The sequence below is a fragment of the Rhincodon typus genome, chromosome 19, assembly GCF_021869965.1.
Source record: "Rhincodon typus isolate 14 chromosome 19, sRhiTyp1.1, whole genome shotgun sequence".
Classification (NCBI taxonomy): Eukaryota; Metazoa; Chordata; class Chondrichthyes; order Orectolobiformes; family Rhincodontidae; genus Rhincodon; species Rhincodon typus.
The window spans coordinates 30,031,840-30,057,758 of NC_063350.1; the positions used below are offsets into that span (position 1 = coordinate 30,031,840).

The following is a 25,919-nucleotide window of genomic DNA, read 5'->3' on the forward strand; positions in this document are numbered from 1 at the left end:
CTCTGCTCCTATGATGCTGCTTGGCCTGCTGTGTTCATCCAGCCCTGCACCTTGTTGTACTAATATAGACAGTGGTCTATATGTGTTGGCTAAACTTAGCCAGAGTAATTCTAAGGATTACAATTGCTTCTAAGTATCCCCAAGCAAGAATATGAACTCAGATCAAACCTCTCTCTCCCAAACATAAAAATTATTCTCCATCGTTCATTAATTATCTTGCTAATTTTACAGTAAATGCATTATTTTTATGTGTTTATTTAAATACCCTAAAGACTGAACTAAATGTTTTTAACACTTCGTCATTGGCTATTTCCCATTCAGCAACTTAGTTGTTTCATGAAAATAGACAATAGTTGCATAGTGTTTGAACCAAAGTAAAACCATACTGACTACTCCATGACCTTACTAGTCAGAAGAAACCAATACCATCCCATATAGTGCTGTAGAATACTTGCTTCAATAATGATGTTAGACTAATTTGTGTATAATTCCTGTCTCACATACTTGTAATCTTGAGATTGCATTATCAATCCTCCATCCTCTTTATTGAGATCATAAAATTTTTAACAAGACTTCCTCTATTCACTTGATGTTTCTATTCAGTCTAGCCCACTTGTAGATATTGAAGCCTAGAAACCACAGTCTATATTAGCAGAGGAACACTTTAACTCTTTCAACACAGGTATTAAATTATTTTATTTTAAATATTGCTCTGTGCAATGGCCAAATCCTGTACATTTCTCGACAACTTTAAATGAAATTCAGTATTTAAAAATAAAATGATGAATATTTTAATTTTGCAAATGTTATTATAAATTTCAGTGAAAACCAGCTATGGATTTTAAAAGATAAATCCATTGTTGGGTAAATTGGATAGTCTCTGAAATCCCGTGTAAAGATCGTGGTAAGCAATTACTATGCATATTCAAAGCAAAACTGGCGCATTCAAAGACTAATTAGAATGATTGTGGCATACAATCGAACACTGAATGTGCTGCTGAGTGGCTGCTGCTCACCTCAACAGGGGGGCCAGATCTGTGCAAGGCCTGCACCACTTAAACTTACCCTGCACTACTTAAAGCCAGCTTGCATCTTTTAAAGAGGTACTTTCTGACTGCAGTCAGGCTGAAACTGTTTGGAGAAGAGTAGAAAAGCTGGAAGAGGCAGCATACATGATACAGCAGGCCCAAGGTTTTTGGATTTTAAATTAGGGTTGGGGTCTTGGTGTAGATGAGAATGTTTCTCTTAAGGGGAGCCAAGGAACCCTCCAGAAAAGTACAGAGAAGGCAATAGAAGTAGTTGACTAGGGTTGTCAATGCCAGAGGTCTAGCCCCAAATTGGTAGTGCAAGAAGAATTTAAGCAATCTGACAAGAATGGTCAAGTTTGGTGAACGAACCCCCATGTAACAAGGTCCTACCAACTGCAACACTAGTCACACACACTGCTCCATGCTACACACCTTCTTCACCAAACATACCAGGAATGTTAACTACAGTTCAAACCTTACATTCGCAGCCTCGCTTCACCTGTTGGTGAGACCACTTTAGGAGTACTGTGTGCAATTCAGTTCTGTAATAGGAAGGATATTACTAAATTGGGGAGGGTTCAGAAAAGATCTACCAAGATGTTGCTGGGACTGGAGAGTTTGAATTATAAGGATAGGCTGGAACCATTTTCACTAGAGCATAGAAGGTAGAGGGGTAACCATATAGAGGTTTATAAAATCATGAGGGGCACAGATAAGGTGAATAGTGAAGGTCTTTTCCCTAGTGTGGATGAGTTCAAAGCAAGGCGGCATATTTTTAAGGTGAGAGGAGAAACATTTTAAAGGGACCTGAGGAGCAACGTTTTCACACAGAGGGTGGTTCAGATGTGGAATGAACTGCCAGCTGAAGTCGTAAATGCAGGTATAGTTACAACAGTTAGAAGACATTTGGATAAGTACATGAATAGGAAGGGTTTAGAGGAATATGGGCCAAACACAGTCAGATGGGACTAGTTTTAGTTTGTGAAACTTGGTCGGCATGGATGAGTTGGACTGAAGGGTTTTTTCCATGCCGTGTGACTCTATGACTCCCACACAGAAAGTCAGCAGCCTTACTTCAGCCATGCTGCAAATACTGGGGTAGCACTGTGAAAGAGCAGTGGGACAGGCCAAGGCACCCCGAAGACAGTAACTAAGGGAATGCAAAGAGTGACTACTTAAGTATTGTATAGAATTTTGTAGGTGTTGCTAGATAAAGCTGATGTGAAACAATTACTTTTTAAAGGTTCCTATTTCAGGATAGTGGCTGAGGAAGTATTCAGTATAATGGTGCTAGCCACTTGTAATGTGCATGCGGGGCCAGTCACCAATCAGCCAATCCTGGTTCAATGTTGTAACTGAAAGATTTAAACATAGAAACATAGAAGAGAGGAGCAGGAGGAGGCCATTCAGCCCTTGAAGCCTGCTCTGCCATTCACCACGATCATGACTGATCATCCAACTCAATAGCCTAATCCTGCTTTCTCGCCATAACCTTTGATCCCATTCACCCCCAAGTGCTAGCTGCCTCTTGAATACATTCAATGTTTTGACATCAATTTCTTCCTGTGGTAATGAATTCCACAGGCTCACCACCCTTTGGATGAAGAAATGTCTCCTCATCTCCGTCCTAAATGGTCTACCCTGAATCCTCAGTCTGTGAATCCGGTTCTGGACATACTCACCATCGGGAACATCTTCCCTGCATCTACCCTGTCTAGTCCTGTTAGAATTTTACAGTCTCTATGAGATCCCCCCTCACTAATCAGAACTCCAGCGAAAACAATCCTAATCTAGTCAATCTGTCCTGATATGTCGGTCCCGCCATCCCTGAAATCAGTCTGGTAAACCTTCATTGTACTCCCTTGAGAGCAAGAGCATCCTTCCTCAGAAAAGGAGACCAAAACCGCACACAATATTCCAGGTGTGGCCTCACCAGGGCCCTGTATAACTGCAACAACACATCCCTGCCCCTGTACTCGAAACCTCTCGCAATGAAGGCCAACATACCATTTACCTTCTTTACTGCCTGCTGCACCTGCATGCTTACCTTCAGCAACTGGCGCACAAGGACACCCAGGTCCCGCTGCACACTCCCCTCTGTCAATTTACAGCCATTCAGGTAGTAATCTGCCTTCTTGTTTTTGCTTCCAAAGTGAATAACATCACATTTATCCAAATTATACTGCATCTGCCATTGATTTGCCCACTCACCCAACCTGTCTAGATCATGTTGAAGGATCTCTTCATCCTCGTCACAGTTCACCCTCCCACCCAACTTGGTATCATTTGCAAATTTGGAGATGTTACATTTTGATACCACATCCAAATCATTAATATATAGTGAATAGATGGGGTCCCAGGACCGATCCCTGCAGCACCCTATTAGTTACTGCCTGCCAATTTGAAAAGGACCCATTATTTCCTACACTTTGTTTCCTCTCTGCCAACCAGTTTTCTACCCATCTCAATAGACTTCCCCCAGTCCCATTTTTGGAACAGTTGATGGATGCAAGATGAATAAGCCATGATTGCTTTCAGGATAGCAGGCATTCATTAGCATGAGTTACAAGGGAGCAGCAGACCAACTGGACATTAAATGAGGATCTCCCTTTGCTATTTCAATATGTCTCACTTTTGAATTGTGGTGCCCACAAATCCAAATGTGCACAGTAGATGGCATCCTACACCTTGCCCACCAGCCTGGCAATTCTTCTGCCTCACTCTGTTTAGAGAGAATATGAAGTTTCCCGTCCTGATGTGTAGAGTCTCTATCAACTTCCAAATGCAGCAGTGAACTGTGAAACGCTTGATAAGTTGCTTGTTGCTGGATCTTTTAACAAGAAATTCAGGACAATACTACTAGTGACAGCCCCTGGCAGAACTGACCTTGCCCTGCTCTGGTCTTGTTGCAAAATGTGGCAGAATTTTGTGACCACCTCCTTGATGAATCATGACCACTGGATGTACAGTTTCTGGCTTAGGTATAGTCGGAAGAGATGCCTAAAGACTCTAGATGGGTAAGGCTCTCTAATGAAACCCTCTTCCTCCTCCCCCTGCGAGCAGCTTGCTGTCTTTGCTGCCTCTATTCTATCTATCTGATGCTGCTGCACAAGAAGAATGGCCTTTCAATAGCAACCACCACAGTCCCTAGACCAGCACAACTACCTGTAGATTTTGCCAACTTTTCATAAGAAAGAGCATTAACTAAAGCAGCAACATTGAAAATGGCGAGGCAGATATCAACTCGGTGTTAGATGCTGATTGACACAATGTGTTTGCACTGCTTAGCTCTGGGTGTCACATGTATTGTCAATATTAACACCCTCAACAGATTGCATTCAGTGCAGGCCAGACAAATATTGCTGGGAATGGTGCAAATACCAATTCCCTCCTATCTGAGCACCGAGTACCAAGGCTACTCACACCATGAGCTAGTTTTGCAGCCAGTGTGTTCTATGTCACACTGCAATGCTACTTAATAATGTGAGATAACAGTAATATTCCACATAGGTTGAGTGGAAAATTGATGAATGGATCAATGCTTGGCAACAAACCGATCATGATAAAAAGAAAGTCCAACTAAATGTAACTCCATCATGCATTAAATTCAAACAGATGAGCACTGTATTCTTCGCAATTTCCAAAAGTTCAGTTAAATATTTGTTCAAAACATTCAATTTCAGCAGATTCTGTTTTTTTTTAAATATTGTCTTACTGCTAAAATAGATTCCATTGTAAATTGTAAACGCAATGTATAGCATTTTCCATTTATAATAATTCAAGTCAATCACTACAAGCTTAAATGATTGGTAATGTACACAATGCAAAACTGGCAGCCAACCTGCTACAGAAAGGAGGGGAATAAATTCAAGCATGAAAAATGCAAGTTTCATGCTGGAAGAAGATGTAGTGATATTTACATAATTCATAAATTCATGTGGACACACTATGTAGTTAAAATAAGCAACTATTTACTTTCAAATCTTGTGCTTCACATGAAAAATTAGAACTGTTTGTGGTCTGACTGACCTCATTTTTAGCTTATTGTGCTACCTATATAAGTGCCTAAAAAGCAATACACAAGGACAGGACTCAAGCAGGCTGTTTTTTTTTCTGACTGAGAAGTCCAAAAACAGAGCTTCCTTTTAACAAATATAAAATGGGGATTGAAAGATTAAATATGATTGGTGATTTCCAAACTTTCTCATTCCACACCAAAGTGAGAACCTTTCATATTGGATTGGGTTCCTTCGTAGGTGTCCAGGGTACAGGTCTGAATCACTTACAAACTTCATTATCATCGAGTTAAGGTCCACCACTTCTTGTATAACCTGTTCGTGAACTTGCAGTTTTAGAAGACAGCTTACCTCCACTTTCTCAAGGGTAACCAGGGACAGGCAATAAATGCTAGCTCAGCCAGCAATGCCCAAATCCCACAAGATAAAAAAAAACATATCTACTTTAATAGGAAGATAAGGAATAGAGAGTAAAAATGTTCTTAGAGTCTTGAGTTGTTATAGTTGAATCTGTAACTACAGCTGATTTCTTGTACTCCCAGCAGTCAGAAAATTTATAGAATCCTTGGCTTCCGAGTAAATGGATGTTTCTCTGACTTGTTTTGTCACCAATACTAGCTTTCAAGATATTCTACTCCTTTCCATTACATATCTACTTTATTTTCTTCTCTCATTTGCCCAAAGTTGGTTGCTTGAATTATAATTTACTTGTGTATTCCTGTGGCGAGCGTCATTGTTGTTTTTTCAAGGTGGATATTCTGCAGGCGATTTTTCTCCTACTAAATGAAACTTCCAGAGAGGTGTTAATCAAAACCAGGAGATGAGGGTTCCTTCACACCTCACGCAGTTTCAGTGTCTTCTGATGGAATATTCATTTTGGCCCAGACTGTCTTTTTTTCACATGGGTTTCATGAGCTAGCCAAGTGAACATTATGGCCGGCTTGCATCAACATTTTCTCCTTTCAGGGCACACATTTTCATCCATGAAGGTTCAATCAAGATCAGATGATAGATGTTGAAAATTTGTCGTCTGTATTTTACCACTATCATAACGCCACTAGAGTACAAGGAATGGTTGCACCCTGTTGTGTACAATGATCATTCTATTACAATGTTGGTATGAAAGAATCATTGTGACCACAACATGTACACATCTCATTAACTCAATTAAACTGGTTGGCTGCTTTCTACCACTCCCTGATGGCTTTTTACCAGCCTCTCTTGACTGGATTTTCAATTTGAGAAGGATATCTTCCAACCAAATATTTCCCCAGTAAGATATCTACTCCTGGCATTGGCAAACTTGGGACTACACCTATTATTATTACAAGGCCTATAACTAGTTCACATGCTAACTAAATTTTAACTAATGATACCTCTGCACCCTTCCCCATGAGCCCAACAATCAGCATGCTGGAATCTAACTTACTTTCTGCTGGAAAACAGTGTAGTATGGAGGGAGTGTTCACTGTTAGAGAGGTTCTCTTTAAACTGAGGTGTTAAACAAAGACCCCGGCTGCTCACTCAGGTCAATGACCCCGTGACATCATGATAATATTTTGAAAAAAGGCTATGTTTCTCAAGACCAGCATCACTAAAGAAAAAAATCTGATAAACTGACTGAGCAAATTGGCTTCCTTTATTTCCTACATTAAGCTAATGACAATATTCAGTGGCTTGAAAGTACTTTGGGATACCCAGAAGTTGTGAAAGGTGCTACTTAACCACAACTCTTATTTGGGTGAATATTTGCTGCCCCAGCACAGGAAAGCAAAAATGCATTAATGCCTTTAAGTTGTTCCCATTCTTGTATAGTACTACCACATCAACTCTTCAGATTCCTATCACTGTCACCATTTTATACATGTTGACTTTTACTAGAATAATCTGGAATGACTTATATAGATTCAGTGTCAGCATTCCTTCCTGTCGGTATTGGACTAAACTATTTGTACTGTGTATGGAAGGATGCTCATATGAACCCTTCAGCAGAAGAGAGTCTCAACCTTGATTCACTGTAAATACAGGCTGTCCCCAGGTTGCAGTCTGGAATCTGTTCATGAGCTGATTTGAATGCAAATTATAACACAATGCAGGACAATGTAAAGCAGCCATTTGTAAGTACAGGAACTGTTCATATGTTGGGTCATTAAAATTTCAACCTTTTATAGGATCGCATTCATAAGTATAAGCGATTGCAAGTCAGACGTTCATTAATCAAGGACCCCTGCATGTTTATTATATATTACTTAGTATCTTATTACATTACATCTGAGATATGTGATTGTCTTACAAGAGACAATCAGGCTCAACCTATGACTAAGCACATATCTCTACTTTAGCCATATACTGTTAACACTAAGAACAATCAATGAAGCTCTATACATCCTCTGGGGAACATATGCTGAACTATTAGGACACAAAAATCTCTGTGATTAGATTTTCCCAGGAATGATATTTTATATTCTGATAGGTGAATTTTATCTTATGATGTCAGTTAATACTTTCAGGTACTAACTACCTTATCCAACACCTGTAACTTATGTGACAGAAAGAACGTGCCTGTTTTAGCCAATGTATCTGTTGCAGATATGAATGGATTCCTCAGTAGTTTGGGTGACAACTGAAAAATCCCAACAGCTTTGATTTTGTCCACGTTAATAACTCTGCTCATGAGCCGTGAAATAGTGTCCATTGATATAACAGCAATCTGCTGTCTGGAGCCTAGCAACAATTAATCAATAGTTCCTGAACATTTAAACTTAGTGATACAGCTTAGCAACAGCACATGTTTGTTCATCATAGCTTGTACCTGCAGTAAATGCCATGTTTCTTGTACCAATCGTTATTTTTTAATCAAGCAGTTATGATACAACTGATTACCAGGGTTTCTTTGTCTCTGTCAGCTTTTTCCATGTTACATGGGGTTACGATAATGCCGCTTGGTGTCAACCATCATTATGGATTTGACAGCTGGTTTTAAGCAGGATGCCTTTTGTGCCTGTAGCTTACCCTATTTATCTGCGGCTGGGAGCCATAGTTTGCTGACCAAGAAACGCTCTTGTTCTTACCCCCTGCCATACGGTTGTTTGAAGGATTTACAGCCTGGAAGTCAACCTGTTTGTCCATGTTACAATTGCTTCATCCGTGGCCAACAAGTCCTAGAATGGGACTTAAACACGGAGCTTCAGATTTAAAAATAAGGAAGAGACCTGTGCATCACCCATACCTCCTCTAAAAGAGGTATTTAATAAAAATATAAAATTATAAAACAATACACCAAGTTCATCAGCATGTGAAAATAATAAAAGTTAACATATCAGGTGGACATTCTTCATCAGAACTGAGAACAGCAAGAGAAGTAGGCCCATTAATAGGATACAGCATTCGTTATATAAAGGCTTTTATTTTCTAATTTCCAGTATGATAAAGATTTTGCCTGCCATTACTCAGTTCAAACGCTGAGAGACTGATGTATTTCTAGTTCCTTGGGTTTTAATTTCAGATTTCTGGCATCTTTCTATTGATCTTAATAAACATTCATAAACATTACTAATAAAATTGCACCAATCTATGCAGTTGGGATTGTTTCTTTATTTTCAATGAGGAACAAGTGGCACCAAGTCACAACAGAGCAAATAATTTTATTGATATGTTATTTTGTAATAGGTTCATAACTCTAGTGGTTGAAAAAGCATCCTTTTAACATCAAGCTATGGCAACAATCTTAAGGTCCCATGTAGGACATTCAGTCTCTGACAATCTGTAGAAACTCATTCAAACAGCCATTTTTCAATATATTCATATAAATTATACAAGATGCTGTATTGACTTACGCTTTAATAGTACTGACACAATAAAATAAACAAACTGCACCTCACTACCACCTTCTCAAGAGCAACTTAGAACGGGCAATAGTCGCTGGTCCAGCCAGTGACACATACATTTCCAGAATGATTTTTTGTTAAATCAGAATATTATTCCAAATGCTAAATTATTCACTGGTGTATGGGCAGATGGAGCTGGTGAAATCATTTCACAGTGACACAGCCTTCTTCACTGGGATGTGTTTGCGCATGTACAGACACTGTGGGTAGTTTGCTATGATGAGGCTTCCTTGTATTAAAAAGAGCACCTCTGCACCCAGTAACCCAAATAGCTCATGAAATTTCCCCATGGTATTTTCAGAAGTCCCGTCGGTAGGAGATGGAGGTGCGGCTTGAGGTGGGAGGAGGGGATAGGTGGGAGGAAGAACAGGTTAGGGACGCAGGGACGAGCTGGACTGGTTTTGGGATGCGGTAGGGGGAGGGGAGATTTTGAAACATGTGAAATCTGTCTCCATATCGGGCAACCACCTAGAAACAGATATTCATTTCAAGCCCACCGACTCCCACAGCTACCTAGAATACTCCTCCTCCCACCCACCTTCCTGCAAAAATGCTATCCCCTATTCCCAATTCCTTCGCCTCCGCCGCATCTGCTCCCAGGATGAGGCATTCCACTCCCGTACATCTCAGTTGTCCTCGTTTTTCAAGGACCGTAACTTCCCCTCCTCAGTGGTCGAGAACGCCCTCAACCGTGTCTCCCACATCTCCCGCAACTCATCCCTCACACCCTGTCCAACGCAATGAAAACCAGAAAGAATCCCCCTCGTCCTCACGTACCACCCCACCAACCTCCGGATCCAACGCATCATCCTCCGACACTTCTGCCATCTGCAATCTGACCCCACCACCAAAGACATCTTTCCCTCCCCACCCTTATCTGCTTTCCGGAGGGACAACTCTCTCCGTGACTCCCTTGTCCGCTCCACACTCCCCTCCAGCTCCACCACACCCGGCACTTTTCCCTGCAACCGCAGGAAGTGCTACACCTGCCCCCATACCTCCTCCCTCACCCCCATCCCAGGCCCCAAGAAGACTTTCCACATCACGCAGATGTTCACCTGCACATCTGCCAATGTGGTATACTGCATCCGCTGTACCCGGTGTGGCTTCCTCTACATCGGGGAAACCAAGCGGAGACTCGGGGACCGCTTTGCAGAACACCTACGCTCGGTTCGCAATAAACAACTGCACCTCCCAGTCGCGAACCATTTCAACTCCCCCTCCCATTCCTCAGATGACATGTCCATCCTGGGCCTCCTGCAGTGCCACAACGATGCCACCCGAAGGTTGCAGGAACAGCAACTCATATTCCGCTTGGGAACCCTGCAGCCCAATGGTATCAATGTGGATTTCACAAGGTTCAAAATCTCCCCTCCCCCTACCGCATCCCAAAACCAGTCCAGCTCGTCCCTGCCTCCCTAACCTGTTCTTCCTCCCACCTATCCCCTCCTCCCACCTCAAGCCGCACCTCCATCTCCTACCGACCAACCTCATCCCGCCCCCTTGACCTGTCCGTCCTCCCTGGACTGACCTATCCCCTTCCTAACTCCCTACCTACACTCACCTTTACTGGCTCCATCCCCGCCTCTTCGACCTGTTTGTTTCCTCTCCACCTATCCTCTCCTCTATCCCTCTTCTATCCGCCTCCCACTCTCTCCCTATTTATTTCAGAACCCCCTTCCCCTCCCCTCCCCTCCCCCTTTTCTGATGAAGGGTCTAGGCCCGAAACATCAGCCTCTCTGCTCCTATGATGCTGCTTGGCCTGCTGTGTTCATCCAGCCCTGCACCTTGTTGTCTCAGATTCTCCAGCATCTGCAGTTCCTACTATCTCTGTTTGTGTATGCCCTGTTGCTGCGCCACCTAGTGACACTTTTGCATGGAAGAGAGAGCAAAGGTTTTAATATTCATCTGGAATCAGAGGGAGTTTGAAGTGATTGGTTGGATTGTTGAGAATTCATTTATCACTTTATTGAGCTAATTGCAGCTTTTATTAATTTATGCAATTGTAAAAATTACTGGAGCCAATACCTGCAGTGGTTCGACTGCCATTCTATCTGTGGAATAGCTACAGAAACAGTACGTACAATCTTCCTGTTTTCAGATGAACTTCAAAAGCATGAGAGGTTAGCCAAGAGAAACTGTGCCCTGTTAGGAGCTGAAAGCCCACAGGATTGTTTAGCAATCTAGTTGGTGGCCAGTGGGTTTTTGACCAGGATTAGGTCCCTGATTGCAAAAACCAAGAGTTGGCAGTCACTCAAAGGCTGGCAGCTCTCACACTTGGCAGCACAATGGAGATGACCTTGGCTACTGTCAGCATAACAACCCCAGGAATTCCAAGATGGAGGACTGAACTCTGACCACAGGAACCCGAGCAAAAGTGGGGCTAGCCGTCAGTGGCTAACCCTTGCTCCTTTCCAGTCCCTCAATTGTGCACAGATTAGTGCAAACCCATCCTAACTGCCAGCCCTTCGATACTGGTTTAGCAATCAGGTGGATCAAATTTTTGTGATCCTACCTGGAACTGGGATAATTGCAGCTCAGGTGGGAATAGACTTGTAAGTGATACTTAAGTGGCCATTAATTGATAACTTAAAGGTTTCAATCCTGGGGCAAGAAGCTCAGTCCTTGGGCCTTCCTGTCCAGATCTTAATTCTGGTCAAATCAGGAAGATTATGGGGTACACCAGCACGGCTCTTTCATTAAGTTAGTTTCCTGCCTCTGAGACCAAACAATTTCAACTAAAGTTATTTCATTTTCCTAGAGTTTCTGTAGCTAATTCACCAAAAGAAGTGTAGACAGAAAGAGAAAGTGCCCCATAAGTGATTTAAGTAAAATAGTTTTAAATGACACACTTCGAAGATCTTTTTGTATTTCTTGTTCTGTGATGTACATTTTAATAGGCAGCCTCCTGGTAATCTGGCAGTTTTTTGTTTCTTTTTAGTACTGTACAAATAGCACTTATGTCTTCAATTTGGAGGTCCAAATTTATACAACTTGACCATGTTAATAGATGCCTTACAGTCTGTGCTTGGGAGAAGAGGCATACCTACAGGCCTACAGAAATCCAATGAAGCTCAGGGAGCACGGCTTTCTAACTCCATTATGCAGGAATGCATTAAGATATCTGGTTTGGTAAATTTCATTCAGAATACTGGCACAGACCTGAGGGGCCAAATGATCTTATTTAGTGCTGAACAATTCTGCGTTTTGATGATTTTAGTGGACTGGTTTATGTTGTTTTGAAAAGCAATCCATTCTTATAAATCACCCTCTTTGAAATAATCTCAGATCCATGTGGCAAAAGTGCTTTGCATGTTTGCCACTTAATCCCCTTCCTTAACAACCAATAGCACCTCAGTTCTAAGTTACTTCGGCCATGCTTCAATGCAAAAGTGACATTATCTCTGATTAAAAATGTTGAAAACGGAAGGCACAAACACCCATGCTGGCCATCATTTCATTTGAGTTTGCACCAGGTTCTGTACAGTTCCAGCTTGGTGTAAAGATAGGTTTAAAAAGTTTTCAAACAATCCACTTATTGGGTGCCTTGCAAGCCAATTCTGCTCTTAGAAGATCTCATTCCCAGCAATGTACTGTTACCAATGTATGCTCACACACCTCCAAATGCATCCAAGATAAGATTGCAAACCTGCCAGAATTCTGTTAAGTCTCCAAGATTGAGAGATTAGCTTCCAGGACACTGCTGGGAGAAACTAAGGAAGAAAATTATAAAGTTAATTAAAAAAAAAGTCATCTTAAATCTTTGAACTAGTTTGTTTACTGCTTAGAAATATAGTAAACCTGGAGAAAAAGCATTGTTCGACAGTGGGAAATCATCCATTTGGGTAATGAAGAGTCTATTAGTTTTCCAATTGTGGGAAGATGCTGCACCTTGGGTGTGGACATGTAGGCAGGCCAGTTGCTTGAGTGTGGAGGCTTGGAAGCTGAAGACAGAACAGCGAGTACAAACAGAGCGAGCATTGTTTATCACATAGGCCTTGTGAAGTGCTCCATTGTCACTTAGTTCAGTGAGGCCGCAAAAGTATGGTTCAGTCATCTGAGCATTGCGCATTACAGATTCCAGTTAGTGACTTGCAATTGCAGTATAACTGGAGTCTGGCTAGGAGCTGCCAATCAGTGTCTTTGGGAAAACCATCCTGTAACCTACACAGGAGCAACTTCTAATCTGTAGAAATGTAGTCTCACTGAAAGCGACTCCACACTAACATTTACCATAGTCGCTTTATCTGTGAAGAGTGAATGCCTGCTCTGCTTTATCAAAAAATATTGTAATATTTTTAGCTGTTCCAGCCACTTTGCGATGTTCTGCTCTGGTGTAGCACAATCATTTGATTATGGAACATTGTGTGAACCATAAATGAGATGCTGTCAAATTATTTCCCATTCTTTGAACTATTGTTAAGGACCATTAAACCTTTGTGGCCTGTCAAGTGAGCCATAGATTAATGCATTCCACAGCTGACAGCGCAGAGCAACTGTTTTTTTTTCAGTAGCTTCTGAATGGAATTAATAATGTAGCAGTAGAGAGCTTATTCATCTTTACTGTAAAAGTAATAAATTAACTCTTAACCACATTCATGTGCAACCGAGAAAGGAAAGATTTCATTTTTCTCTCTTCCTATCCAAAAATTCTTGAATATCCTTCCAAAAGCAGGGTCCATCTTATCCTAAAGTCCAAGGTTAAACTTCTCTCATCAGGGTGTTTCCCAGGAACAATACTAAAAATCCTTATCAAAGTCACAAATAACATTTTATGGCACCATGACCATGACATGTTATGCTTCCTCATTTGTCTCAACCTTTCTGTACTTTTCTTACCAGGTTTGATCACACTACCCTCCCTCCAGCACCCCAGCTCAACAGAATTGCTGCCACTGGCTTCCATTCTTATTTAACCAGTCATAACCAGAGATTCAAAGGCACAAAACTGCAGATGCTGGAACTCTGAAACATACACAGTGAACACATGAGAAATTCAGCAGTTCTGGCAGCATCTGTGGAAACAGAAGCAGGGTTAACATTATCTCTGTTTCTCTCTCCATGGGATACTGTCAGACCTGCTGAGTGTCTCCAGCATTCTCTGTGTTTATAACCTGACAAGGATCTATTGATGGCCCCTTTCTATTGTTCATTTATATTATTTTTTTGGTGCCATATTCAAAAATACACAGCATGTTTCACATGTACATTAACACTACTCAACTCTGCCTAGTATGAATAGTAGGTGTATACTGTTTGTCAGGTATTGTTGTTTGGTAAATGATTGTGATGTAGATTTAAGCAGTGACTGAGACTAATACAGCCAGTAGAATATAGCATTTGAAGGTACAGTCGCAGACCTTGATCACTAATATGAGAGCATTGAACTTCTTGCGGCACTACACCCAGGGCTAGACAAATGGCATTGATTTCCACAGCTATCTGCTCCCACTCCCTTTTGACCATGTGTCTGGTGGCCCACCTTATCCCTACGAATGCAAGACAATGCCCATTCTTTCTACTTCCTCTATCAAGGCCTCCAGTGTTGTATTGCAAAACCTTGAAGCCTTATGTTAATACGTCTTTCCTATGTTGTGCGGTTCTTCAATGCTTCTCAAGTTGGAGTTACTTGCTACTCAGCTGTTAACTCATGCTGCAACTACAATGCTCCTCCCCCTTAAGAGATGCAGGGTAGCTTTAAGCAATGCAAGTTGGTTGGGGTTGTGTTGACTTCTCTATCTAGCTGTTCAAAAACACAATAAGCACTGGCTTAAATCTGAGATAATTGAAATGAGCAGGCAGCCCATTTTTAGGATTATTAAATTAAGCCCCCAAAGACCTGTCATAAAAATGGCATTGTGTGTACCAAATAGCCCCAACCTGAACAGAATATTATTCAAATTTCAACAAATATTAGGTAAAGTCCAAAAGGCTTCAATTTCTGAAAAGTTGGATGGACTATTGTTAAAATGTTAATTTGTTTTTAACATATTACCGATCTTTAATTAAATGTGTGAAGAGTGGTAAATCAGGTGTAACAAAGGTAACAATTGGAACAAAACTCACAACTTACTGAATGATTAGCAAGAATTTCATCAATGCTGACATGCTGGGAAGAAGTAGCCCAAGAAGTAAGCTCCTGAGATATATAACTAAATCTTGAGAAAGTACAGAGTGAGTAGAAATGGTGTTGTGCAGAAATCATAAGGGCCAAATTGGTATAGATATCACTACTCAAGCCATCACTGTAATAGTTTATCCATATTATTTGAAACTGGGATATAAACAATGATATTGGGCTGAATTTCACAGGAATGGCATATTGTTTTCCATTACCCATTGCAAGAATTGCTGTTAACAGACTCTATGAAGCTGAGCTGCAATGATACTTTCTTGCTAGTGGCCTGAAGAGACTGAGACTTGGACAGTTGCCTCAGCAGGAGCAAGTCCTGTACTCAAGAGCTGCCAACTAATCTGATTCCCAGGAAGATGTGAAGATAAACACTGAAGCCAAGATGATGGTCCTCTCTCAGGCAGGAAGTGATCAGGCAGTTTGCAGCGGAGGGAGATTTGGTGAGGGGATGTGACTTTGGAGGCCAGGCAGGAAGGCACAGGTGTGCAAACACTCATATTGAGCGTTGCCCCAAATGTGCAGAAGAGCAACCCAATGCCCTTCTTCCTTACTACCTTTAGAAAATTGTTTCCAAAAAGAGGCTCTTCCCTCATTTTACGGCTTGGGCAGCAAGAAATATGAGTCAATTGACTTAGTAACAAGCTCAATTGCCCTTTAATCCCACATTTCAAAATGGTGGGCAGGCTGCTGATTTCAGGGATGGGTTAAAAGGCACTGCCCACACTGTAGACACATCCACAAGGGATTGTGAAATCCAGCCCATTGTGCCAGTACGGAGCGGTCCATATGAGGATAAATTAGACAGGAAAAGGCCAAAGAAACATGTTAAGTGAGGCTGGCACCTCTGTCACCTACAGTTAGTTCTGGATTTTTATACCTTAACCGAATATTTATGTTCCAAATATGTACTTCCTTTTATGTGTCTACCATATTAATGACACACTATGAAAGAATTTTTAAAAAAGCATGAGAAAAGCAGATTTAAGTATATGTGACAGACAAGTATAGCATAGAATAATCAATTGACAGACAATATTAGATCTATTTTTACATGTTCGGAAATACTGTTATAGAAAAAACAATTTGAAAAATGTCATCATTCTCTGAGCTCACTAATAGGTATGTGTTCTCTTTTTTTTCCAGGCCTTGGCAATAATATCTATTCTTTTCATTGTATTATCAACAATTGCTTTGTCACTCAATACACTTCCTGAACTACAAGACAAGGATGAATTTGGACAGTTCACAGACAACCCACAGCTGGCCCATGTAGAAGCAGTGTGCATTGCATGGTTCACCATGGAATATCTGTTGCGTTTCTTGTCATCACCAAACAAATGGAAATTCTTTAAAGGCCCACTGAATGTCATTGATTTATTAGCCATTTTGCCATATTATGTCACTATATTTCTCACAGAATCCAACAAAAGTGTGCTTCAGTTCCAGAATGTCAGAAGAGTGGTTCAGATTTTCCGGATAATGAGGATACTACGAATTCTCAAACTAGCCAGGCATTCAACAGGTTTGCAGTCTCTGGGATTCACACTCAGGCGAAGTTATAATGAACTTGGACTGCTGATTTTGTTCCTGGCCATGGGCATAATGATATTTTCAAGTTTGGTATTTTTTGCTGAAAAGGATGAAGATGACACTAAATTCAAGAGTATTCCTGCGTCTTTCTGGTGGGCCACTATTACTATGACAACTGTTGGCTACGGTGACATCTATCCCAAAACCCTATTGGGCAAGATAGTTGGTGGACTGTGCTGTATTGCAGGCGTGTTGGTGATCGCTCTCCCCATCCCAATTATTGTGAATAACTTCTCAGAGTTCTACAAGGAGCAGAAGAGACAGGAGAAAGCAATAAAACGAAGAGAGGCACTTGAGCGGGCCAAGAGAAATGGAAGCATTGTCTCGATGAATATGAAAGATGCTTTTGCTCGCAGCATAGAGCTAATGGATATTGTTGTTGAGAAAAATGGAGAAAATATGGGCAAAAATGAAAAACTGCAGGACAGTAGTCTGTCACCCAACAAGTGGAAATGGGGAAAACGGACTGTGTCTGAGACCAGCTCTAACAAATCTCCTGAAGCTAAATACAAAGAACAAAGCTCTCCAGGAAATGCACGCAGCCCACATATTACCCCACAACACCTAAATGTACAGAAATTGGAGGACATGTACAGTAAAATGGCAAAGACACAATCTCAGCCCAACATGAACATAAGTCAAATGGGTCAGACATATAAAGTTAAAAAGCAAAATCAAATAGAGATGGAAAAAATATCTGGTCCCTCTGATCCATTATTAAATACACCAGATGGAGTACTGGATATGAGGAGTCTGTCTAGCATAGACAGTTTCATTAGCTGTGCTACAGAGTTTCCTGATGCTGGGAAGTTTACTCACAGTCCTATAGTAATGCTACCCAGTAAAGTGTATGAGAACCCAGGTTGTGAAAACATTCAGGATAAAGAATCACCAATTCTGCCAGCTGATGATGCACGGAGCATGCAAACTGCTACAAAACTAGATGGCAGTTACAATAAGAATCTCTTGGGCATCAATACCAATAACTCTGCTTATAACTCTGCAGTGGATAAGCATAGCACCATCTTTGTAGAAAACGCCAAAGGCACCTCAAGACAAGGCAACCCCATAAAATCTAGATCTCTCAAAGTAAACTTTATGGAAAGTGATATTAATCCCGTTCACAACGCTAATATAGCAGCTCTGTCAACAACAGTGGACCCTATTGTGGGTGGCTCTCAGAGCATCACCAGTCCTATGGATGGTCCGTTGCATGCAGAGAGATATCTGCCAGGTGTAGAAGCTTCAACAGCTTGTTCTTCATCTGGAATAAAACCTCCAGAAAACATTATGCCAGTGACTTTTACTTTCCATGATGATGGAGTAAAGAAGTACATTGATGCAGATAGTGATGAAGAAGATCAGTCGCTGGATGGAAGGAACCCAGCTGGACCAACAGGTCTCATCTACCACACCATCAACAGCGACTGTCCAAGTAAGAAGGATGCTGTCTCCCGACAGGATGGAAATTATTTAGAAGATTCTGGTGTGGCTTCTTCAGCAAAGCATTTTGGACAAAATTGCATGTACAGTATTGAAGGTATAATGGATAGAGTTAAGAAAAGTGGGACCCAAGAAGGTAACAAGTTAGACAACCACATCTCACCACAGATTCATGTGACATATGGTGAAAGTGGCTGCTCCACTGTATATGATGACAACATCTGATTTTTGGATTTGCCAGGCCGTTGTCTAAGCTGGAACTGTGAGATGAAATTGCATATCCTCTAAAAAAAAGAGCTTTGTATTTTTTGCATGGCATGGAAAACTATTTCAAATGAGCCAGTGTTAACTTTAAAGGAAAGTTTAATGGAAGGGAACCTGAGAACATTGACTAAAATGTAAAGGTCCTGACCATGGAACATTAGCACTGAAGAACAGAAAAAATATACCTGCAAACTACTGTTAACTCATACCATCAGAATTTTATCACATTATTCTTTTTAGTTCCTGAATCCCTTCTATCTTTCCAGTGACTGTGGAAGAATACAAAGTCTGACTGCACAGTTTAAATATAAAGATCTCTTAGAGACATGCAAAAGTATTTGTTTGCAAATGGAAAAATGTTTCAGAAAAACATTCTGAATTGTAGAGATATCCTTTGAAGGGCACTGCCTGGAATTCATTTACAGATTCTGGTTGCATAACTGAACCACATTGGATACCATTATTGTATCGTATGATTTGTCTAAGGATACAAATAATCTTTGAAGCAAAGAAGAAAGATGCTTCCTCTACAAATGTGCTTACTTTAGTTCAGATTAGGCTCTTTTGGTTGTGAAACTGTAGTACAGTATTTGCTCAATTTCCTTAATTAATCCTTTAAGGAATGCATCAACATTTCTGCACCAGAATTAATAATGTTACGTGATTTTTAAAATTGTAGTTTATTCCAAAAATAGTGCAAATTAAGAACTATTCTTCACTTCCATGTATTTCTTTAATCATGGTTTTTAGCTAACACTTAGCTTTAAAAACTGACTAAAGTCAATATTGTAGATGTCATGTGAAGAAAAAAAATGTATTTTTGAAGCCGAAGAGTTCTTTAAATATTCAAATATCACAACATGGGTCCCAAATTATTGGTCAGGAAAATAAAATATTAGTGTTGTGGGGGTGGGGGGTGAGTTGCACCAGTTAAAAGACATTTATTAAACTACCTGTATCATTGTGAAAACTCACTACCAAATTGATCCAATATAGTGCAGTGATTAGCATTCATACAATGAAATAGATTTATATAGTTATCAAATAAGAAATAATTCTGCTATGAAAGTTCTAATTACCTGTATCAAAACAAATCCAACTTTACCATTTTTGTTAATGTTATTATTGCTGCTAGATTATTTTCCAGAGATGAAATATTTGCATAAATGTTTCTCATTCTAAATATCTAAGCATAATGCCCATGTAGAGATGCCTTCATAGCTTTGACATAACTGTATTGTAAACCGGGCCGAAGTTCCTCTTGGAAAATGCAAGATATCACATAAAATTTCATAAAGGTTTCCAAGTAAAGAATATGACCATAGACTTTATTTTCAAAGTATAATACCAAATCAATCTTAGCAAGTTTACCAGATTTGAAGTTTACAGTTTTAAATGAAAGATTTATTTTTAACAATGGAATAATGCTTATTTTTTCATTCTGGCTGATAAAGAAAGTATAGATATAAATTATTAAACACTTGCACTTTGAAAATGTTAAAGTTTTATTTTTGGTACGGTAATCTTGTTGCAAAATATTGACTTCAGTTCTAAGAATGAACTAGAATGGAATTAAAGAGTCCTTTGAATTGCAGAAACATGCAGCATGGAAGAAGGCTATTTGGCCCATTGTACCTCTGCTGGCTCTTTGACAGAGCAGTTGTAAGTGTAACAGTATGAAAGATGCCTCTACAACAAAGGTCAGTCCAAGCTACAGGACATTTAAATGTTGGTTTCCTGCAAAGCTAAAAGGGATTACACATACAATAGTTCCATCTAACCTCAATACAAAGCAAAATTAGTATGGAGAAGAAAATCACAAATACATTTCCGATTTTTCATTTCTCAAATATGTCCATGAGTTACTTGACGTGTATTTTTCCATGCATACATAATATATAAACATCCAAGTGGCTGTTTACACATTATATAAAACTATTGTTCAGAATGTGGTATTTAATTGTTTATAGTAACTCTTTTAAAAGATTAATAGTATAATTATTTTTTCTTAAATTACCGTCATATCAGTACGGAATATATAATTTTGTTCATCTGCTAACAGGTCCTACTGCTGAGAGGTGGAGTCTTCATTAATTCTAATCAATGTGTTACCATTCCACACATGGAATTTAAAGACTCTCAGTAATTGGTATTAGGTACCAGTTGTACCAATCACAAATGGATTTGCAGATAAAGGAATACAATAATAGGAAGTTTGAATTCTATGTTCTCATGAAATTTGTCAAAAGATGCAAATTATGTTAAATGTGAGTCCTACTGGTGCAACTCGCCCTAGAAATAAATGGTAGTTCACTGTCTTTCAAAAGCAAAGAAAACTCTATCCACTTGCCAAACACTCACTTGGAAAATTATTTTTACTGCAGTTTGCTTTGCTTAAAATTGAATTCCTCTGTTGGGCACTTGGAATCTACTTCCCTTGTTCCAATGAATTTATTGAGTATTTTGTACTTTTACTTAACTTCACTATGATTTCCTTTTTTAATTGTCAAGACCTATTGCTGATGGGAAGCTTTAAAATCTGGAAACAGGCAAACAATATCCCTCATTCCACTAAAGATTACAAAAGTTCCACAAAGTAAAGAAATTCTGGAGAAAAGAATGCATGCCTTATGTCCGTACAAATAATTTATTCCAATCTATTTAACCAAATTCCACAACCTGATGACATTAGCAGGATTTCACAATACTGCACTGCTCTTTTATTCTGCCGAAGTTCACTGAGAAATCTACTGAAAGAGAGAGCAATAAAAAAAATGAAGAAAATCCAAGTACTGTGTAGGGTACCGGGCCATTTGAAAGATTTAATTCAAATGCAGGATGATTATTACAGTGTTAAAAAATGCTAATCATGTCCTGAAATGTCACAGCCAACAACTTAATTACAATTTTTTTTTGCCTACTATTCAGTTGAAACTTTTAAGACTGCAATCAATAGATGTTTTGCTGAGTATATAGAGCAAAGATGGACAAGTGAAGTTGAGGTACAGATTAGTTATGATCCAGTTGAATGATGAAAAATCTCAAAGGTGCTCAACGTCTTACTCCTGCTCTGATGTTCCTATTTTTCCATGAAAGGATTTTTTAAAACAGCCAGTCTCTAAGAATTCCTGTGTGAAAGCACAATTGAAAATAGTCAATAGTTTGGAATTGAATTAATAAAATGCAGTTAGGAAACAGTGAACTGTCCAAAAGGTTGTCATTACTACATGATTACACCTAAGACAGATCCCTTTAAAACTACAATGGTAGATCTCTCTTGTGCCTTGTCTGGAAGCACCTTGTACAAAATAAAATGTCTGTTGTCTCTGCTTTGAATGCAAGAGCTCCAGGTAAAATACATTAGCCAGTGAAGAAAGAGCAGCAATCCAAATTAATTAATGTTCCATACCCAGGAACACGAGCATGCAAACTACTGCCTGATGGGTGCAAATGGGTTAAGATCTCATTGTATTCAGGATAACAATTACCACTTGCTAGCTTATTCATATGATGATCTTCTGACACACCACAACTTGTAAGATGTATTCCCTGCTGTAAAACCTTAGTTTGCTGTTTATTAAAATATATGTAACACATAGCTGTGACTGTCAAGAATAATATCATAAATTGGTACAGCTCATATTTACAGCACACAGCCAAGGCAGTGGAAATCAGTGTAAGTAAGAAGTAGTGAATTATTTTATTTTCAAGTGCAGATGTTTGGATTACCTCTGCATTTTCACATTTGCCATCTTCTTGGCTCTATGAGTATCAGATGTATGGAGTGGTCACATGACCTGCATGTGTTGCAGAATAGTCTATTTTTCTGTTCAAATAAACATTATCAGTATTTTAGCAAAATTTATATAAGGGCAACTAAGTAAAACAAAATTATGTTTTGTATCATGAATTACTGAGTTAGAAGCAAAAAAATCTTTTGTTAAATTATGTAAGTAACTTAATTTCTTAGGGTACTGTTTGAGAGAGAATTGTTAATTGATTTTCACAACTGACTGCATGTTGGCTAAAGGTCACCAAATCTATTAGATTTGTAGTTAATGTTATCATATAACAACCTGCTTTCTATGGATGCAGAAAGGGTAAAAGAACACAAAACAGCTCTCTTGCCAGCAGAGAGACTGTATGGCATGATAATGAAGAAATCAAAAAATAGCAGGTCCGACTGCTGAAATAATGTGAGAGAAACAAGCTCCTTGAGCTGCAGCATATTTCCATAAATACCAAGCTCATTCTTCTTTTCAAACCTATTGACTTTTCAAGGGAAAAACATATAGTGAATAGACAATGAAATATCTTTATTAAAAATTATGTTTTTTGATCTCATAATCCGTGACACTAAAATTTATCTTTGTAGCAGCTGTAAAGCACTTCCAAGAGGAATCAGATATTCCTTCAAAGGTTTTTCACTTTTGTCTAGAGACTCCATTTTGTTTTTAATTTACTATAAACACGACCCTGCATAACAATGACTATTCAGCTTGTTTATCGAACATTGCATACACAAGCAAGTTATCCACCTACCTAATCAAATCCCAGCTAAGAAGCTCAGCATAATCATTTGAACAATAGAGGCCATCACCAATTCTCATCTGGTGGCTACCCCTTTCTGTAAGGCCATCAAATTGCACAAGAAAGATAAGACCTACCTTCCTGAAAAACAAAGGTCATGAAAATTGTTGAACACAAGTGGAAAGTTACAGATCTGCCAAACTATTTGGAACTGCATGATTACTTTATGAATCTGAACACCACACCAATGCCACATAATTGGTACCAAGAGCAAAATTGGTAAAAATGTGAGAAAGTTCACCCTATGGTGATCCCCTTTAGACAGCCTGTTAACATTTTAAGATTCTCTAATTTGTTCCATACATTCCTTATACTGATCACAAACAGTCCCAATTGATCAGCCTCTGTCAGAACTAAATGATGAAATGGCTACAATTAATTTTAAAATGCTTGCATTATTTCAATAAATGCTGTGGCATTAGGCAGTGGTTCTGTAACACTATACTGTGCTGATGTTATCACATATCATATATATCGACTGGTACTGTTTGGAAACCAACTTGAGTTTCAAATTTATAATCAATGACTAGCAATACTGTAAAATATTTGGGCACTTGGTATCCATGGTTACATGCAACTTTGCAGTTTTGGGTAAAAGAAAGTTTCTTCACCTTTTCCATTGACACCTCAGACTAGATGTTTGGTTGTGACCTGTATATATCTATCTGTCATAGAGTTATCATTGTCAGTAGTTCTTTGGCATCCATAAGAAAAATGACTGTTTCTGCTGGTTATGTTTAAATAGACAAATGACACTCAAAAAAGGCATTTTTTTTTCCTTAGTGAATGAATTCATGTTGTTTTATTTGTTATCTCACATGGTACTCATGAACAGTGAGACTGAATCTCCTGATGCCAGTGTTATCTGGACTGCAAGGTTTATTCAATTTTGTGATTGGTAAATTGCAAATTATTCAATCTAAACAATCTTCACTTCATATCAAATCAGTTTTACATTTGATCTATGATCACACATATCCCATTTAGTTTAGACCGTTAACATGACATTCCAATAAACTATGAAGGAATTTGCCTTTTTCAGCAAAGGGCAGTGACAGTAATCTACAGTACATTTCAATATTTCATCAAACAAAAAGTGGGTTTACCTACCGACATACTGAATAATCATTGCTGTCCTGTTAAGAGTTCAAAGACTTGACATTATAATTTCTGAATCAGTCACTGTTAACTGTATCTCCTAAAGTTATGTTTTGGTTGTAAATTTTATTACATAAGTCTTTTAATTGTTGTGTTTTATGATTTAATAACTGTTTCTGTGAAAATCAATGTCTCTGTATGCATGTAGTGGTATGGAACTGTGATATCCGTGTGACACTACAATACTGTACTTGTCTGATAAACTATGTCAAAGCGTCTAAGGATTTTAAAGCAATGTTCCCCACTACATACTATTCCAAGAGTAAATTAAGGGTATGTATAAAATGTAAGTCTATGTGGTCTTTTTAGTCAAAATTCATGCACTGGTGAAAATAGTCCATTTAAGTAGATAACTAACAGTTATGATCAATTTTACTGATAACTCAAAGAAGTAAATAAAATTGTTCAGAAGATATCTTTTGAGCTTTATTAATAGGGAAAAAGGCAGATACATGGTTACTGTGCACAAAGTACGAATTTGAGATAAACCAACATTACACACATTCCTGTAAACTGTACCACAATCACATCTCATGGTTGTTGCAGAGTGAGTCCTTTCATTATGCAGTACTTTATTTATAAACTTGTAGATTATTTAATAGCTTCATGAAATACATTATAAATTAATAAGCAAACAAAACAGTGTTAACAAAAACAGAAGTTGCTGGAAAATCTCAGTGGGTCTGGCAGCAGAGATAGCAAGAATTGCCAATGCTGGAATCAGAGATAACACAGTGTGGAGCTAGAGGAACACAACAGGCCAGGTAGCATCAGAGAAGCAGGAAAGTTGACGTTTCAGGTCGGGGACCCTTCAGAAATGGTTGGGGGGAAGGGAGCTCAGAAATAAATAGAGAGAGGAGGGGTGGGGCTGCAGAAGGTAGGTGGGATGGTGATAGATGAGTGCAGGTGGGGATTGGTCAGTGAGGTGGGAGTGGTGGATAGGTGGGAGAGAAGATGGACGGGTTGTGTAAGGTCAAGTAGGCAGGGATGAGAGGGAAGGTTGGTCATGGGATGAGGCCAGGGGTGGGGAGATTTTGAAACTGGTAAAATCCACTTTTAGGCCCTCGGGCTGTAGGTTCCTGAGGCAGAATATGAGGTGCTGCTCCTCCAGTTTGCGGGTAGTGTCATTGTGACACTGAAGGAGCCCAGGATGGATATGTCACCCAGGGAGTGGGAGGGGGCATTAAAATGTTTTGTGATTGGAAGGTGTTGTTGTTTGTCATGCACAGAGCGCAGATGCTCTACAAACAGTCTTCGAGTCTCCGTTAGAAGGAGGCCGCATCGGGAGCAGCGGATGCAGTAGACCAAGTTGACAGATGTGCAGGTGAACCCCTGTCTGATGTGGAAGGTTTGTTTTGTGCCTTAAATGGAGGTGAGAGGGGAGGTGTAGCACTTCCTGTGGTTGCAGGGAAAGGTGCCGGGGTTGGTGGGGTTAATGGATAGTGTGGAGCAGATGAGGGAGTCGCAGAGAGAGCGGTCCCTACGAAAGGCAGAAAGGGGTGGGGAGGGAAATATCTCTTTGGTTGTGGAATTGATTGTAGGTGGCAGAAGTGGCGGAGAATGATACGTTGGATGTGGAGGTTGGTGGGGTGGTATGTGAGGACAAGGGGGATTCTGTCTTTATTTTTGGTTTTTGTTGGGGGGAGGCGATGTGAAGGCAGAAGTGCGGGAAACGCAAGAGCTGCGCTTGAGGGCATTTTCAATCACCAGAGGGGGGAAGTTACAGTCCTTGAAATAGGATATTTTAGATGTCAGTTACGAGGCGGTCATCAGAGATGGAAACAGAGATGTCCAGGAAGGAGAGGGAGTT

General features: G+C 39.7%; 1 protein-coding gene across 1 annotated transcript in view; it reads left to right on the plus strand.

Annotated features, from left to right (window-relative positions):
• The window catches only part of kcnb1 (potassium voltage-gated channel, Shab-related subfamily, member 1), a 301,902-nt gene extending 283,580 nt beyond the window's left edge, over nt 1-18,322 (plus strand). The window contains exon 3 of the mRNA XM_048608376.1: nt 16,208-18,322. Within this exon, the coding sequence (XP_048464333.1) occupies nt 16,208-18,322 (2,115 nt within the window). The remainder of the gene's footprint in view (nt 1-16,207) is intronic.
• Nucleotides 18,323-25,919: the final 7,597 nt, after the last annotated feature.